We start from the raw sequence: 15,777 nt of genomic DNA, 5'->3' as shown, positions 1-15,777 counted from the left end.
AAACGAGGGACGTTCTGAACCACAAATTCTACCAAACATTGAAGTAAAAGATGATGCCCCGAAGGAACTTTTGCCAAAGAAAGGAGCCGTGTCTGTTGTCAGGAAGTACCGTATTTTCTCGACTATACAGCGCCCCTGAATATAAGCCTCACCTACAAAGTTTTTTAAAAATGGAAAATGTTTTATAAGCTGCACCGGGCTAAAAGCCGCATATATCTACTGAACTGAATACATTTAACTGAACTGATCAGTTTCTGAATGGTGCCTGTAGCATTTCATGTGCAACAGTTTTGGCTTTCAGCCGGTGTTGTGTCAAATTCCGACTCCCCTCGTTTATCCATACATAAAGATGCTACAGATTATATTGTCGATTTACATTTCTATGCATAAATAAGAGCTAGACTTTAATTATCCATCACAGCAAACAGCATTATCTATGTCCAAAGACACACTGGCTCGAGGGTGTTAATTATTTTAAATAAAAAACACACTGGCTATACCGAAGTTCACCTCTGACCATGACTTCGCAGTATTACAGCAGTATTATGTATAAATATCTAGTTAGGACAAAAATAGAGTGCTCAATGAACTACGTTATAATCACTGTAACTCTCGAATATCATCTGTAGTGTCTTTATGCGTGTGCAAACGAGGGGACTCGGAATTTGGCACAAAAAAAAATTTTCTCCGTCATGCCTGCTGCTTGCATGTGCTAAATGAAATTGAGCTCTTTCTTCTTTGATTTACAACTTTGTCCTACCACCTGATTAACTTTCTGCATCGGTGAAACCGATTTAATTTTGAAAAATACAGTGACATAGAATTTTGGTCACACCGCCCAGCACTATGCTGTGTAAACTTAAGCACCTACATTAGATTTAGTTACTGTCTGCATTCAAGTGTCTGTGGTTTAAGATCCACAATGTTGCTGAACCATAGTTCCAGTTATGTAGTAGTAATGCATTCACACACTCAGCTTGGGGTTCAGTGTGCCCAGAGATGGCCGTATGCCTTGCAATCTTACTGGGCATCATCATGCTCGTTACTCCCATTAAGCCCAGTTTTACCCCTGTAAAACCATGACTGTTGTTACCATGAGAAAAAATATTCTAAATAAAATCAGAAAAGTCATGATGGCTGTTTCCCATCGATAATGCAATGAATCTATCCATCAATGAATCTTTCCATCTATCTTCTAAACCGCTTAATTCAATTCAGGGTGACAGGGGCCTGAACCAATGCTGACCACACAGCATAAGCACACACACACACACACACACACACACACACACACACACACACACACACACACACACACACACACACACACACACACACTTAACAGTCAAAAGTAAAGAAAACAAATTGAGTGCCAGCATGATAAATCTTCAATACCACCACCATCATTATGAAGACAAATCCCCCTCTTACCTCTTGGCTTTATCAGACATCTGGACTAAAAATAAATAAACTCAAACTCAAATGGCTAACGGAAACAACAGCTTTAGAGTTGTGATGATTTTAATTATTTAGAAACGTCAAAGTAAGTGCCACATCCACAGTAATAACATAAATGTATTGTTAGGACAACTTAAATTCATGGATCCATTCACATGAGCTCCACTGAGTTGAATTCTGTTGCTTGAAGCATTCCCCAACTGAGGGTGTGATCAGCTCACCTCTCCAACTCAGCGATCTTCTTGTCCTTGTCATTCTTCTCGGTTTCCACCTCACGGAGGATCTCCAGCAGCCTCTCCACCTCCGCCTGGGCCTTGCCTGACTCCTCCTTAAAGAAAGACACGTCCTTCTCCAGCACTTTCACCCGCTCCATGTAGTCAGGGTTGGCCCGAGAGCCCTGCTGGACCTCCACTTCATGGGCTTTCTGCACCATCGCCACAAACATGGGTCACCGCCGGGTCACCAGGGTTACAAGGGTGAGGAGACGGGTGGGCGGAGGGGGAGAAATGGTGACAGTGTAACACTAATAGAGGGGCATCTGGTCACAGGCTGGGGGGGATGTCTCTGACCCTGCTCCTGGAGGGCTAGTCTCAGCCAATCTAACACAGCTTTAGTGCTAACAGTCTTCAGCAGCAGTTGGAGTGCATGGTTGCATTTTCAGTACAGCCTTATGCACACGATCAGGAAAACTAAACTGCTTCCGTTTTCCTTAGCGGAATTTTTCTTTGAGTGCAATCGTTCCCACCCAGATATCTGTGATGGCAATCGCCAAACTGGGAGTGAGAGGACCGACACTCGGAGATGCAGTAGCCGTTACAATGACGATGACAAAGATAAGTGTGTGCTTAAGAGTAGCTCTCCAGGTGCTCAGGGTTGGAGACTAAACTAAAGCTTGAAAGTTTCAAACACTTCAGAGCAATTTCCCAAAGACATTTCTCAGCAAGTTAGAAAGAGAAGAAGGTGCTAGGGGTTTAGTTGCTGACATAATAAAAAGCTACATTCACTCAACAGCCTGACATATTTGCTTTATAAAGTTCATCTTTACAAAGGTCACAAAAGCCTTAGTCCACTGAGCAGAATTACTAACTCATTTACTCCATTCAGTCTGACGATAATTTAAAGCACGAAAGTAGTTAAATGAGAGGGACAAAGGAGCAGAAGACAAAAGAGCTGAAGACATCAAGCGCATACACAGAGGACAAAGGACACAGACCACAAAACATCAGATGCCACTACAACACACTAAAACCATATTAGACCCACATATAGATATCATCAAATAGCCACTGAATGACACACAAACATGGCAAGATACCAAACCACAAACAGACAGACACACACACAGACACAGACATACAGACACAAGCCCATGCAGACACATCACTCCAGTGTACAGCAGGAACATCCTTGCAATGCTTTTGTTTACAAACAGCCAGAGAGAGGAGCAGTGGTCTCTGGAGGTTCCCTTAACAGGCCACACCTTCAGCACCATATTTCAGGCATGAGGAGTCTTTTGGGAGGCCACGGTGTGGGTGTGTGTGTCCAAGTGTCATGCTGCAGCCGGCTAACTCGCAGCGGGCACTGCATGAGGCGTGGTGCACCACACGCACGGCTCTGTTGCCATCGCAGAAACATCAGTGACTCTTACTGTGCACTCTGATCTGGGCATGTGTCCCATCTAAATTGGCGTTAGAAGTGTTTAAAGCAAAATGTACAGCTGAGTGGACACTGGAGTCCTCCATCAGAGATGAAACAATCCTACATCCCCAACACCTCCCACACCAAAGAGATTCTAGGAAAAAAGTCACACAATGAGAATACTGACTAGGTTCAGAAGTGTGCTGACATCTATAAAGTTCTAGAAAAGTCACTGAACGACAAGGTTGATAAAACGTAATGTGTGTAATTGTGTGTAATTGTGTATGTGTGTGTGTGTGTGTGTGTGTGTGTGTGTGTGTGTGTGTGTGTGTGTGTGTACGCATGCTGCAAGTGGTGGTGTGTTTGAGGATTTCCTCATGCCTTCAATAAGGTGTGTTTGAATCCTTCGAGAGACTTACAGGGTTGTTCATCTGATTGAACAGCTGCTCAGCCTGCTGCATTGCATAGGAGGACATTTGTGGAGATGAGGGCGGGCGAGGATGACGGAGGACGAAGGGGGAAACAAAAAAATTGTTAGCTTTAGCATTAGCCCCACTGCTTGCTCCAGGTACAAGCTGCCCTTAGCACTGGTCCAAGGCCAGTCCCCCTTATCCAACCATAACCTGAATCTTTACAACAAAGACAGCAAAACTGGTCTCAGATCAGAGCAGGGGAGCGTGGTCCAGCAGTGGCATGCTTCTCAGCATCACATAGTCTGCCTCTTGCAAACAAACATTTCATGCTAATTATCAGGAGAGACAGAGAAACACCCAGGGAGTGGAGACAGAAGGACACCCCAGTCATGGGTGGCCGCACACGCCAGAGTTTACTGCTAAACCTGAGTTTGAACTCTTCAAGGTAGTAATGAGCACTTTGGGACTTTAGGGATTTCTTGACCCTACAGAGCTATGGCCTTACAGATACCAAATCCGGCACCTTTGATGTAGGTTCTGCCCTGCTAGACACTGGCGTCATGGCAACCCCCAGCACTGCTGTTGTGAAGCCGTCAGAGGTGCCATGGTGACAGCGAGGCTGACACAAGCGCAGCTCCGCAGGTGTAATGGTACTCAGCATCCAACAATCCAGACACCAGTGTGAACAGCCCATGAGTGACCAGTGTGGAGCCTAGAACATTCTAGAACTGGCTTATCAGTTGTAAATCAGTTCTAATCAGTGCTTAATTTGTAAATCAAACGATGCCGGAACGCAAACAGCGGCATGAGACAAGGGGTCACTGAGGCCAACAATGTCACCGGCGGATCGCACACAAAACGCAACGCTTAGGTGCACAAATGTCAAAATAACAAGCCAATTCGTATATATAAATTACTTTTAAATGATTTACGTGTGTTTTATAAGTGTTTTAAGGGCAGAAATGCATTTTAAGTGCATTTTCAAGTACTTTAGCCTAAATTCCAGCACTTTTCAAATCTGAAACACAAAGCAACATTAAAATTTGTCAGGTAAATGTTCCTTCTCCTGTGGTGTTTCTTTATACAACCACATATCGAAGAACACTGCATAGAATGTGACGCGGCAAGTATAAACGCCTCCACCGTTCACGGAGTCGCACGCTACGGTCACTCGCAAAAGTATAACTAGCTTTATAGGGGAGACGCGGAAAGGCATCGCTAAAAGGGAGAGCTCTTATGTGATTTAGGAAGCCTGAATGTGGATCTTGTGTTTAAAAAATGTCTTTTATAGAATTATTTGTTCAATTAATTGGTTCAACGCAGACAGATTTCTTCATAACGTATAATTAGTAGGCTTGAAAGTTACCGGATCGAGGCAGACAGTTCCCGGAACGCACCCTTCAAAATGAAAGAGTTCCCGGATCCTGTTCCGACCGGCTCAAATTAAGCCCTGGTTCTAATGTAAAGTCACAGACATGTGGGAATTAGAATTAGAACACTGGTGTTTCCTGGCTCAGTGTGGTTGGGCTTTACAAGTCAAGCAGTAGTGGTGTAGAGAGATTTCACATCATACACAGCACTGCAATGTTCACAATGCAACATTAGTTTTGTGCAAAGAATCTGGACATGTTTGGTCATGGCATGCTAAGAGAAAGATGCTCGTTGCTTGATGCAAACATATTTTTAACAGTAGGCCAATGCAAATCACTATTTGTGCAATGAGTTCTCTCCACAGTCATTGTGTACACTTGCCCAAAGGAAAAAATGAACACAAATTAATTTCCTATGGACACTACAAACCACAAATTCACCCTTCAAATCCACTTAGCAGATATTTACAGGATTCTAAAAAGGAAGGTTCTTAGTAAGTACATTAAATGGTTTCTCAAAATGCGTACTTGAACTCCACGCACTAGTATACTGACAAGAACACTTCCCACACTCTCAAGCACCCACGAATGAGGACATAGTTAAGTATGCAGCACTTGAAATCTGAATTAACAGTTGACAAGGGTACCATTAATGAAATGCCCTTTAGTAAGAACGCAGTCCAGTGCTTGGCCTGAGAAGCCTTTAAATTCACTAGTCTTGTAGTTGTTTAATCTTTTTTTCTCTCTGTTTCATACATTCAGACCAAATAGCTTTATTCACTTAATTTTTTTCAACAAATATTTTGCTGCTAAATGCTTCTGTTTAATCTGTGATGATCTTTGCCATGGTGTCTTGAGAAAGCTGTTGGTCATGGTGAGGAGCAGAGGCCCGTGGTGGTTGTGAACGGAGAGGTACAGGCGTACCTTCTGCAGTTGAGTCTCCAGTTTACTACATTCCTCCTTCTTCTGCTCGATGGCAATCTCCAGCGACTTGAGCTTGGAGTCTTTCTTGAGGCCAGAGGAGGCCAAGGAAGAGGCATGCTCTTTCAGATCTATCAGACTGGACTAGAGCGTGATCCAGAAAAAAGCCAGACAGAGAGAGAGAGAGAGAGAGAGAGAGAGAGAGAGAGAAAGAGAGAGAGAGACAGGCAGAGAGACAGAAAGCAGAAGAGAGAGACAGATAGGACACTAGAAGACAGCACAAAAGCCTTTGTCTTGACAATGTATTCTGCACACATTGACATGCAGACACACGCACACACACACACGCACACACACACACACACACACACACACACACACACACACACACACACACACACACACACACACACACACACATTACCACATACACACACCCACACACACATTACCACATACACACACCCACAAACATAGCCAAGGACAGAAGCACACAGTGATGCATATGGACACACACAAAGCTCTTAAGAAACTTCCATGCATACACACTATAATGTAAAATGTTTAACCACACGCGCGCGCACACACACACACACACACACACACACACACACACACACACACACACACACACACACACACACACACACACACACACACTTACCTCCTTCTCAGTTAGTTCCACCTGCAGAGTGCTAATCTTCTCCTTCAGGTCTTTGTTCTCTTTCTTGTGGGCCTCCATCTCCTCCGCCCTCTCCCTGTCCTCCCTCTCTCTCTGCTCCTTCAGACGCTCAATGATGCGCTCCTGACACACACACAGCACACACACTCATTCAGCAGCTCCTCTGAGGCCTGCCAGCAGCAGCCTGTGTGCTCAACCTCCCCCAGCACTCAGTCTGCTACGGGATGACCAGCTGTCCTAAACTGCCAGTTTTATAAACTGGATACTTCCACTCTTTAACATGCCGTCTAAACATACAGACGTGCTGGACATTAAACAGTGGGAAATCACAAATGTATCAACCCTTATCAAAAGCCGCAGGTTTTCAGATTCTTCTGCCCTTGTGAGAAAACATATAGGGTGTGCCAGATGTAAGAAAACGCCCCAAATGAAATGAGTTCAGACTTTACCCTTCCTCTCATTCCCCATGAACTTCCACCAAAACCCCTGGTTTAATGCTAACACAAGCAACAACGATGAACAACACTGTATTTTCACAGAGAATATTCGTTTATATAGGTGTTTCTTTACTTAAAAAGTTATTCCCACTGGTGTTTACTGAAAATGTTGGCTGATTATTGATTTAGATCAAGATTTTCAATCAAAAATGAAAAAAATAGTCTCATCTAGTCTAAAAATAGTCTTTTATCTCATCAAGATGTGTTTTTTGAACACCAAAAATCTGTAATTTATATTTGACAGGCATGACAAACTTGAAAACTTCTAAATTAGCATCTAAATTAGCAATGTTATTTGACCTTCAGCTGTAGTTGACTACAACTATATTTATTATTATATATTTGTACGTATTTATTTATTATTTCATTACTATTTTTATAAATTTATTTATTATCATTTTCATTCTATTTTCATTTTTATTGTATTTTCATTTTACTTTTATTATTCTTTTCTTTGTGACTCACTGTTACGGTTAGGGCTGTTAGCTGCATTTTATGAATGAAGGTTATAATCTAAATAATTAATGTTTAAGTCATTTCCTGCTGATGCAAACATTAATTACCACATTATTACTGTGTATATATACATACACAGTATTTCCTACCACTATTTAGTGATCCGTAACTGCTGCTCAGAGCACAAATGCTATTTTCTGCCTAAACGGTCCACCTTCTCAGAGAGGGCTTCCTCCAGCGTGGCCAGGGCAGTGTCTGTGTTGCTGGAGTCTGTCTGCAGAGACTTGACTCTGTCTTTCAGGTTCCCCAGCTGTTTATCCTTATCACGCAACTGCTCCTGTAGGTTCTCAATCTGTAAGTGAGAGAGACAGAGAGAGACAGAGAGAGAGAGAGAAAAAAAAGATAGAGAGGCAGATAGAGGGAAAGAGAAAGATATTTTTAGATTCATTTTAAAAATTTAGATTAATTAAAAAAAAAAAACAAAAGAGGTAAATAAATGTAAGTGAGTTTTGTAGAAATTCAGTAAAAATGCTAGACTTTATTTCATAAGATATTTATATTCTTATTTTCAGAAGTTTGATTCAATTTCCAGAGCTGACTTTTTTGAACAATAAAATTAATTATTGATTTGACCTATTCAGCTGATTACTTTTCACCTCTCTGGAGCAGGAATCTACCTACAAGTACTTCGCCCTCTCTCAGTCAGAAACACGCCTGTTGCCACGGTTTTGCCTGTATGTGCAGCCTCAGGTCAGTTCATGCCATGATATCGATATGTAAACGGTGAACCTCGCGACCTTATGATAGTACGGAGCTGGGTGGAGTCTGGACCTGGGCTGACTAGAGACACCTGTGTGCCTATCACAGTCCCTGTACAACACTAAAGGGTCTTTAGAGAGGCAGCAAGGTGAGCTGTGATAGACAGGCAGTGAGGTAAAACGGAGGAGGGAGGGAGAAAGCGTGAGGGAGGGACAGAGGGAGGGATAGAGGGACGGACAGAGGGAGGGAGAGGGGAGGGACAGAGGGAGGAAGAGAAAGAGTGACAGAGTGGGGGGCAGGAGAGAGTGAAAGGACAGGAAAGAGACATAAAAATAATTTTACGAGTTGGGTGTAAAAAGAAGACAAAGAGAAAATACGGAGATGGAGATGTAATGAAGGGGAGAGAGAAGAGAAACAGGGAGTGGCAGACAGGACGATGGACGGCCTGCGAGACAGAGTGTGCAAGGGGAGTGAGAGATGAGCTGGAGTGAAAGCAGAGGGGGAGTGAGACTGTTCATGTATTTATAGCCCTGGCAGCATCCAGTGAAGCAGAACTATGTTATAGCTCCTTCTGGGCCAGACCCTTCAGCCTTCAGAAGACAGACGCGGAAAGGCCACCTGACACGCCTCAACTCACACCAGGCACAAACACACGCTGTCAAAACACAATTAAAACCATGACAACATATGTTATGTGCACTTTATCAATTTATATATTATGCTCATTTATGCACAAGTTTCTATTTTATTTTGGCATAATTTACATTTTATTTTGTTTTATTTTTACCAACTGGCAACCATTCTTGCATTCATGATGCAAAAGTTCAGGATCATTATAATTTTCATAATACATGCCCTTGACCTTTGACCCTTGACCCCCAGGCACCCTGCAGGACCTACTTTCTTCTGCAGGACGTTGATTTTACGCTCCTTAACCTCCAGCATGTCCTTCATGTCACGTATCTCCCCGGCGAGGGTTCCCTTCGCTTCGGTCAGGTCCTGGAGCTGCTTGGTCTTCTTGTTGAGGAAGGACTCCTTCTCCTCCAAGCGCAGCCGCAGTGCGTCCACCTGCAGCCAGCAGGGGGCAGAGTGAATTTTCGCACCCTTCCACAAATCTCGCAAGATCCAAAGTGCTTAAATACAGCAACATCCCATGTTCCCAATAACCACACTAATTATGACATGCCAGTACTCAACACATCTCCGTCAACATCAAAGGTTTTCAACTGCAAGAATGCTAGTGTTTGAGCTTCAGACATCTAGCCAGACCTTATCGTAAACATGGCGGGTACACAATGAGCATCCCAATTAGCACCTACAGACTCATTTGTAATTTCCCCTTGGGGATGAATAAAGTTCTCTCTCTCTCTCTCTCTCTCTCTCTCTCTCTCTCTCTCTCTCTATCTATCTATCTATCTATCTATCTATCTATCTATTTGTGTCCAGACAGACTTGCACTTTTTTTTTTTTTACTGTGTGTATACTCACAACAAATGTTTTCAGATGGTAGTACAATCTTGTCTGGGTGTTTTTGTACCATCTGACAAAAGGAAAAGGTCAGAGGAAGGACAGCTAAAAGCCTGCTGTAGAAGATCTACGCTGTCTGCCCAAACTGACTCCAGCTGATAAATTACATCCTCTACACTTTTCCTGAAGAAGAAAGATGTTGCTAGCTCAGCACATTTGAGTGTTTGTTCTCATTGAACTTCCACAGGTTGCTGGAACTGAGGCAAACCTGGTTAGATCCAGTGAGACTCTTTAACCAGGTTCCCACACGTTGCCGGAGGGCTGTGAACAGCTCTGAAGCTCACAGCAGAACGGCAGCGTCTGTCTTCCAGTTCGGTGAGTTTTGCTTTCCGAGTGACAGAGGCCTCATGGGAAATGTGAGCAAAGCTGCACGTAACTGAATTGTGGGAATAATGTGTGTGAAATGAGCCTGGAGGAACATGTGTGACAGCGCACAGTACAGCTGTAGAGGTGTGGGAACACAGCAAGTGTGTGTATAGGTGTGTGTGTGTGTGTGTGTGTGTGTGTGTGTGTGTGTGTGTGTGTGTGTGTGTGTGTGTGTGTATTTGTGTGCGTGTGTATGTGTGTGTGTGAACATGTATGTGTGTGTGTGTGTGTGTGTGTGTGTGTTTAACCTCTGTCTGTAGGATAGCAGCTCGTTGCTCCTTCGCTGTGAGAGACTCTTTGAGCACTTCGATGTGCTGTTTACAGTCTGAGTTCTGGTTGTTCAGAGTTTCTAGTTTTGTCTGCAGTGCCAACAGCTCCGTTTCCTTTTTAGAGAGCTCCTGCTTCAACTGGTCAATCTGAAAGAGGTTGATGGATAAAAAGAAAGAAAAAAGGATTGACAGAGAAAGAGAGAGGGAGACAAAGACAGAAAGGAAGAAAGAAAGACAAAGCAGGAGGCAACAGAGAAGACAAAGAGAGAAACACAGACAGACGGAACAATACAGAAAACACACGACATTCGAGTCAGTGTCATTTATATAGCGCTTTTAACAGGACACTTTTTCAAAGCAGCTTTACACAAACCAGGCCTAGAAGACACCTGAGCACAACTGCAAATTAAACTGGACAAACCGTACACCCAAATATTTCTATGGTGTCCATCACAGAGAGGGGAAGCTACAGATCTGCTCTCATGAAACATGCATTGGCAACGTCAGCCTCTGCCCTGACCGCTCACCTGGCCCACACGCATCTATGATTGATGAACAGCGTTCTAAAAATGCAGCAAGAAGAAATCCCAGAGGACTTCAAAATGAATCCGTGGATGTAAACACAGGCGGAGCAGTAGAAATGTACCACACTCACGGATGAAATCCTTAACTTCCCCAAATCAACAAAAATAATAGAAATGACACAGTGTAGTGGTGACCAAATTCGAAAGAAAATCAGGTTTTCTGAAAACACTTAACAAACCAAACAAAGCCAAACCCAGTGCGAAGAAACATAAAGGAGTGAAAGATACAGCGTTTACGGAAAACCTCAGGCGCAAAGAAAAGATGACACAGCTAGGCAGACAGCCAGCCAGTAGGGCAGAAACGTTTATTTTGAAAACAAATAGAAAGTGAGACTCAGAGACAGGGAGAGAGAAGGAGGGAGAGCTGGAGCGAGAGACGAAAAGAGAGACTCCTGGATAGCCAAAGAGGGTGAGTCGGAGCAGACAGAGGAGGATGTGAGCAGGAGTGGAGCATTTTGCTGCCAGTCGACCTGCTACAGCCAAACCCCTCGTAGTGTGTATCCACGCAGACCCTAATACAGCACCGCCGCCGACCTGTCTGGACTGCCAATCATCCGCGCTTCAAAAGACAGCATCAGCACCTCCTGCTGAGCAGGGCTGCTCATTTAATGGCCCAGCACGCCACCGCTGTGCAGTTATCAATGTTATTCCAGTTCCAGAGAGGATCGCACACTGGGGTTCACTACAGTGCATCTCCAAGGTTCCCAAGGAGACACCTGGCCTCGTGTCCCGAATGTAGGTGGCAATTTCAAATGTGTACAGCAATCAAGGGCTGATAGCAGCAGAAAGATGGTTGTGGCTAAGCTGTAAGATTGTGCATAACGCATTTGAGTAATGATCCTCTAAATCATTTAGTCTTTACTAAAAAGTCCCTTAACAACAAAATCATGATATCACACTACACTCTGTAGAACACTGCTAAGGCGTATGTGGATGGAATCCCAGGCAAACACAACGTTCATGCATTCAGCTAGAATCCATAGTGTTAGTATGTGGCAAAGCATCCGAACCTTGGTCTTCATGAACTTAGAGTGGTTTTTGTAGACCTCCATCTGTTTAATCTCCTCCTCACGGTCCTCTGTGCTCAGCAGACCGCTGGCCTTCAGCATCTGTATCTCGTCCTCCAGGTCTCGGATGTTTCGCTCCAGGGACGCAATCTTGGTGTCCTGGACAAACAGTTTAGAGGAAAAATTTGCGATGCTAAGTTCCATCATGCTAGGCCAAGATGCTAGCTTCTGCTTTTGTCTCTTTTTTTGTGCCTGCACGCACAGACAGTTTAAGCCATGAGAGAACAGATCGCCTGCACAGAGAGAAAGAGGGAGAGAGAGATAGAGAGAGAGTGAGAGAGGCAGAGAGGGAGAGAGAGCAAAGTGCTGGGTGTTGTGCAGGAGAAACAGGAACTGCAGCGTTGCAGTGCAAGTGTAGCCAAGACAGAATCCTCCTCCTCTCATGCTAATGGATTAGCATCTAATCACCATTTAGTAGCAAAGAGCACATACCCTCTTCCCCAGCGGCTACAGGACAGCAGGATCACAGCAGAGTGGTACAGAACAGTGCAGAGAGCTCCCTCTCCCTCTCTCTCTCCCTCTCTCTCTCTCTCTCAGTGTATATGTTCGTGTGTTCGTCTATCGGTTCAGCTTGCAGGCAGTAAAACCACAAATGCAGGGTTAGCTTCTAAGCTTTTTAAAAAGACAATACAACGTCTTTAAGATGAACCACGGCCCAACTCATGTTCCTGCATTAGACAATAAACCTCTCTCTCTCGCTCTCTCTCTGTCTCTCTCTCTCTCCCTCCCTCTCTCTCTCTCTCTCTCTCACACACACACACACACACTCGCTCTTTCTTGATCTCACCACATTCCCCTAGACTTTAAGAATGAGAACTTTCCCCACATCTGTGAAACCTGTACCATAACTTTGCCGTCCACACTTTTACACATGATGCAATTCCAGTTATGAATGCATAGTTTCTACATTTCTTTCTAAACATTCCATTTAGTAAATAAGTCATTTATGTATTCCTACTTCTATTTCTTACAAACTCAAATTATAATATACGTTCTACACCAGGGAGGGTAAATAAATCTAGACTGTACCCTTTTATTCCAGTGATGTGCAATATGTCTTCCCTTCCTTGTCCTCTCTCTCTCTCTCTCTCTCTCTCTCTCTCTCTCTCTCTCTCTCTCTCTCTCTCTCTCTCTCTCTCTCTCTCTCTCTCTCTCATATGGCTACATTAGTGTTGTAAACAACCCCCTCCTGTTCCCATAGTAATGGCATCAGAAGTCAATGCTTGCCCAATGGCGTGACATTGAGGGAGAAAGCACCATGGGAACCAGTGTTCATCTGGTTGGGAGTTGGTTTGAGCACACCTAGCAGTGCTGCTATCCACACTCCAGTGTCTCTGCATGAGGGAGTAGGAGAGGAGTTGTCATTGGCTGGTGTGGATGTCTATCATCTGGGTTGGAGGATGGTACTGATCTACAAGCAATGTGTATAGGCTATTCTCTGGAGCAAAGTCAAGGGACACCGAGACTACCATCATGTCCAAGAATCATGTAGGTAAGAGGAAGTCTCTGGGTGTTAATCTGGAAGTCCAATGAAGGCCAAAGGCGTGTACATCTTTGTGAGGGTGTGTGTGTGTGTGTGTGTGTGTGTGTGTGTGTGTGTGTGTGTAGGGAAGGGAAGCTACATGAGGTCATACTTTATTTTTAGAAGCATGTGTAATAGCTCTGCTGGTGGGGTGATAGCAGTTCAGATCATCTAAGACAAAAACATACTCTCACAGTCACATCACACATGCATGCAAAAGCACTCACTCTCTCTCCTTCTCTCTCTCTCTCTCTCTCTGACCCACACACACACACTTTCATTTTAATCTAAACTTGTATTCACCTTTCCTCCTGTTTTGTCTTTATTTAATTTTTGTTTTCTCTCTGTTTTCTGTTAGCTATAATGAAGTATGGGAATATAGTGAAATATAATTACTTTCACACTTTTTCTTCAATCTACTGGCAGGCATTTGCTGTGTCCTGAATGGTACTCACACTCTTACCTTCATCTCTATGATCGTCTGCAGGGCTTTGGTCTTGCTGGGGTCCTGGTGCAGCTGGTTTCTTCTGTGAAGCTCCTGAAACCAAAGATTAAACCATGAGATACTCTACAGCTCTGTGCTTGAGATACTCTACAGCTCTGCGCTTGAGATACTCTACAGCTCTGTGCTTGAGATACTCTACAGCTCTGCGCTTGAGATACTCTACAGCTCTGCGCTTGAGATACTCTACAGCTCTGCGCTTGAGATACTCTACAGCTCTGCGCTTGAGATACTCTACAGCTCTGTGATGGAGATACTCTACAGCTCTGTGCTTGAGATACTCTACAGCTCTGTGATGGAGATACTCTACAGCTCTGTGCTTGAGATACTCTACAGCTCTGTGCTTGAGATACTCTACAGCTCTGTGCTTGAGATACTCTACACCTCTGTGATGGAGATACTCTACAGCTCTGTGCTTGAGATACTCTACAGCTCTGTGATGGAGATACTCTACAGCTCTGTGCTTGAGATACTCTACAGCTCTGTGCTTGTGCCTCCTTGCCTTTTATTTGTATTTAGAGGTAATTAAACCAAGTGCATCATCATTTTCCTCTTGCCCTTATTATTGTTAATATTATTATTATGGTCATTATTATTATTATTATGGCTGCCACTACTAAATGCATCTTTATATCAGGTACACAGCCAGACCCATGTCCGCTCAGCGTACCTGTCTCAAGTGGACAGACCCATGTCCGCTCAGCGTACCTCTCTCAGATGGATGTTCTCCTTCTCCTTCTGGTCCAGGATGACCTCCAGATGGCCGAGTTGTGCCTCAGCCTCGGCGATTCGCCTGGCCCTCTCCTGCTCCTCCTCCTCGGAGGCCCTCCCTGCCACTGGGGGGAGTCCTTTGCTCTGCAGCATTTCCAGGAGCTTCTTGATGGACTCGTCCCTGGCTCCTAGAGTCTGCTTCTGCGTCTCTATCCTGAGCTCCATCTCCTCTAGCGTCTTCCTCAGGAGGAAGAGCTCCTTGGCCTGCCGGTCGTGCTCCGCCTGTAGCCGGCGGAAGTTCTCCTCAGTCAGCTCAATGGTGGCGAAGTGGTCAGCACCAGATGCCCGTGAGCTGCTCTCCTGCTGCAGCAGGTGGTTCAGGTCGCGTTGGGTCCGCAGCTCATCCTGCAGGGCCTGGATGGTCATCTGAAGGTGCTGTGGCACGGAGAGCAGACATTAACTCGTCTGGCGTTAGGACCATACGCTAAGCACAGGAGGAGGCAGGCTGTGCCTGAACTCCGTCCAAGATTTGAGAGACATGAGAGACCCGCCCTATCTGAAATTAAAGGTCATCTCCAAGGTCTTTCTGTGATATTCGTCTTAACGTGGTTCATTTACAGAGAAATATGAAAGGCTTATGGTTGGCAATATTTAATATCCATTTATTATTATATTTCTCATGTATAACTACGCTATTATAAAAAAAAATTAAAGAGATCAGCAGTAAGAAAACCATTTAAGACATATTGTTCCGGTATCTTGTCCAGGCATTTTGTTTTGGTTATATTTGTTACTTTACAGAACTGTGTTATTTTACAGCACATTCAATTTCTGTAGGTTACTGGCTATTAATAATACAATATATTAATAATAAAGACCCTTTGCTGAGGGGCACTTCACTGAGTTGAACCTGGTCTCTATGCTTTCATTAATGTTAACAGAGAATGAAAACTGTCTATAATGACGAGACGGGGATAAAGCACCAAGTGTAAGGTCAGGCAAAAATCTGCTGCTGTGAGTGTCTAGGGAATACTG

At 44.1% G+C, this 15,777-nt stretch overlaps 1 protein-coding gene across 11 annotated transcripts in view; it reads right to left on the bottom strand.

Moving 5' to 3' along the window:
• erc2 (ELKS/RAB6-interacting/CAST family member 2) overlaps nt 1-15,777 on the bottom strand; it is a 63,607-nt gene that overhangs the window by 10,106 nt on the left and 37,724 nt on the right. For 5 of the 11 annotated variants that reach the window (XM_077002629.1, XM_077002646.1, XM_077002664.1 and 2 more), the window contains 10 exons: nt 14,740-15,177; nt 13,993-14,067; nt 11,951-12,106; nt 10,336-10,503; nt 9,095-9,262; nt 7,650-7,787; nt 6,465-6,605; nt 5,804-5,944; nt 3,516-3,551; nt 1,680-1,882 (listed from right to left, as the gene is read on the bottom strand). In XM_077002629.1, coding sequence (XP_076858744.1) covers nt 1,680-1,882; nt 3,516-3,551; nt 5,804-5,944; nt 6,465-6,605; nt 7,650-7,787; nt 9,095-9,262; nt 10,336-10,503; nt 11,951-12,106; nt 13,993-14,067; nt 14,740-15,177 — 1,664 coding nt within the window. The remainder of the gene's footprint in view (nt 1-1,679; nt 1,883-3,515; nt 3,552-5,803; nt 5,945-6,464; nt 6,606-7,649; nt 7,788-9,094; nt 9,263-10,335; nt 10,504-11,950; nt 12,107-13,992; nt 14,068-14,739; nt 15,178-15,777) is intronic. The other 6 variants (XM_077002673.1, XM_077002691.1, XM_077002682.1 and 3 more) reach the window with 3 other exon arrangements.

Source organism: Brachyhypopomus gauderio, chromosome 1, assembly GCF_052324685.1.
Source record: "Brachyhypopomus gauderio isolate BG-103 chromosome 1, BGAUD_0.2, whole genome shotgun sequence".
In the NCBI taxonomy this organism is placed as follows: Eukaryota; Metazoa; Chordata; class Actinopteri; order Gymnotiformes; family Hypopomidae; genus Brachyhypopomus; species Brachyhypopomus gauderio.
The sequence above is the reverse complement of the archived record's forward strand: the minus strand, read 5'-3'. Positions and strand labels throughout refer to the sequence as shown.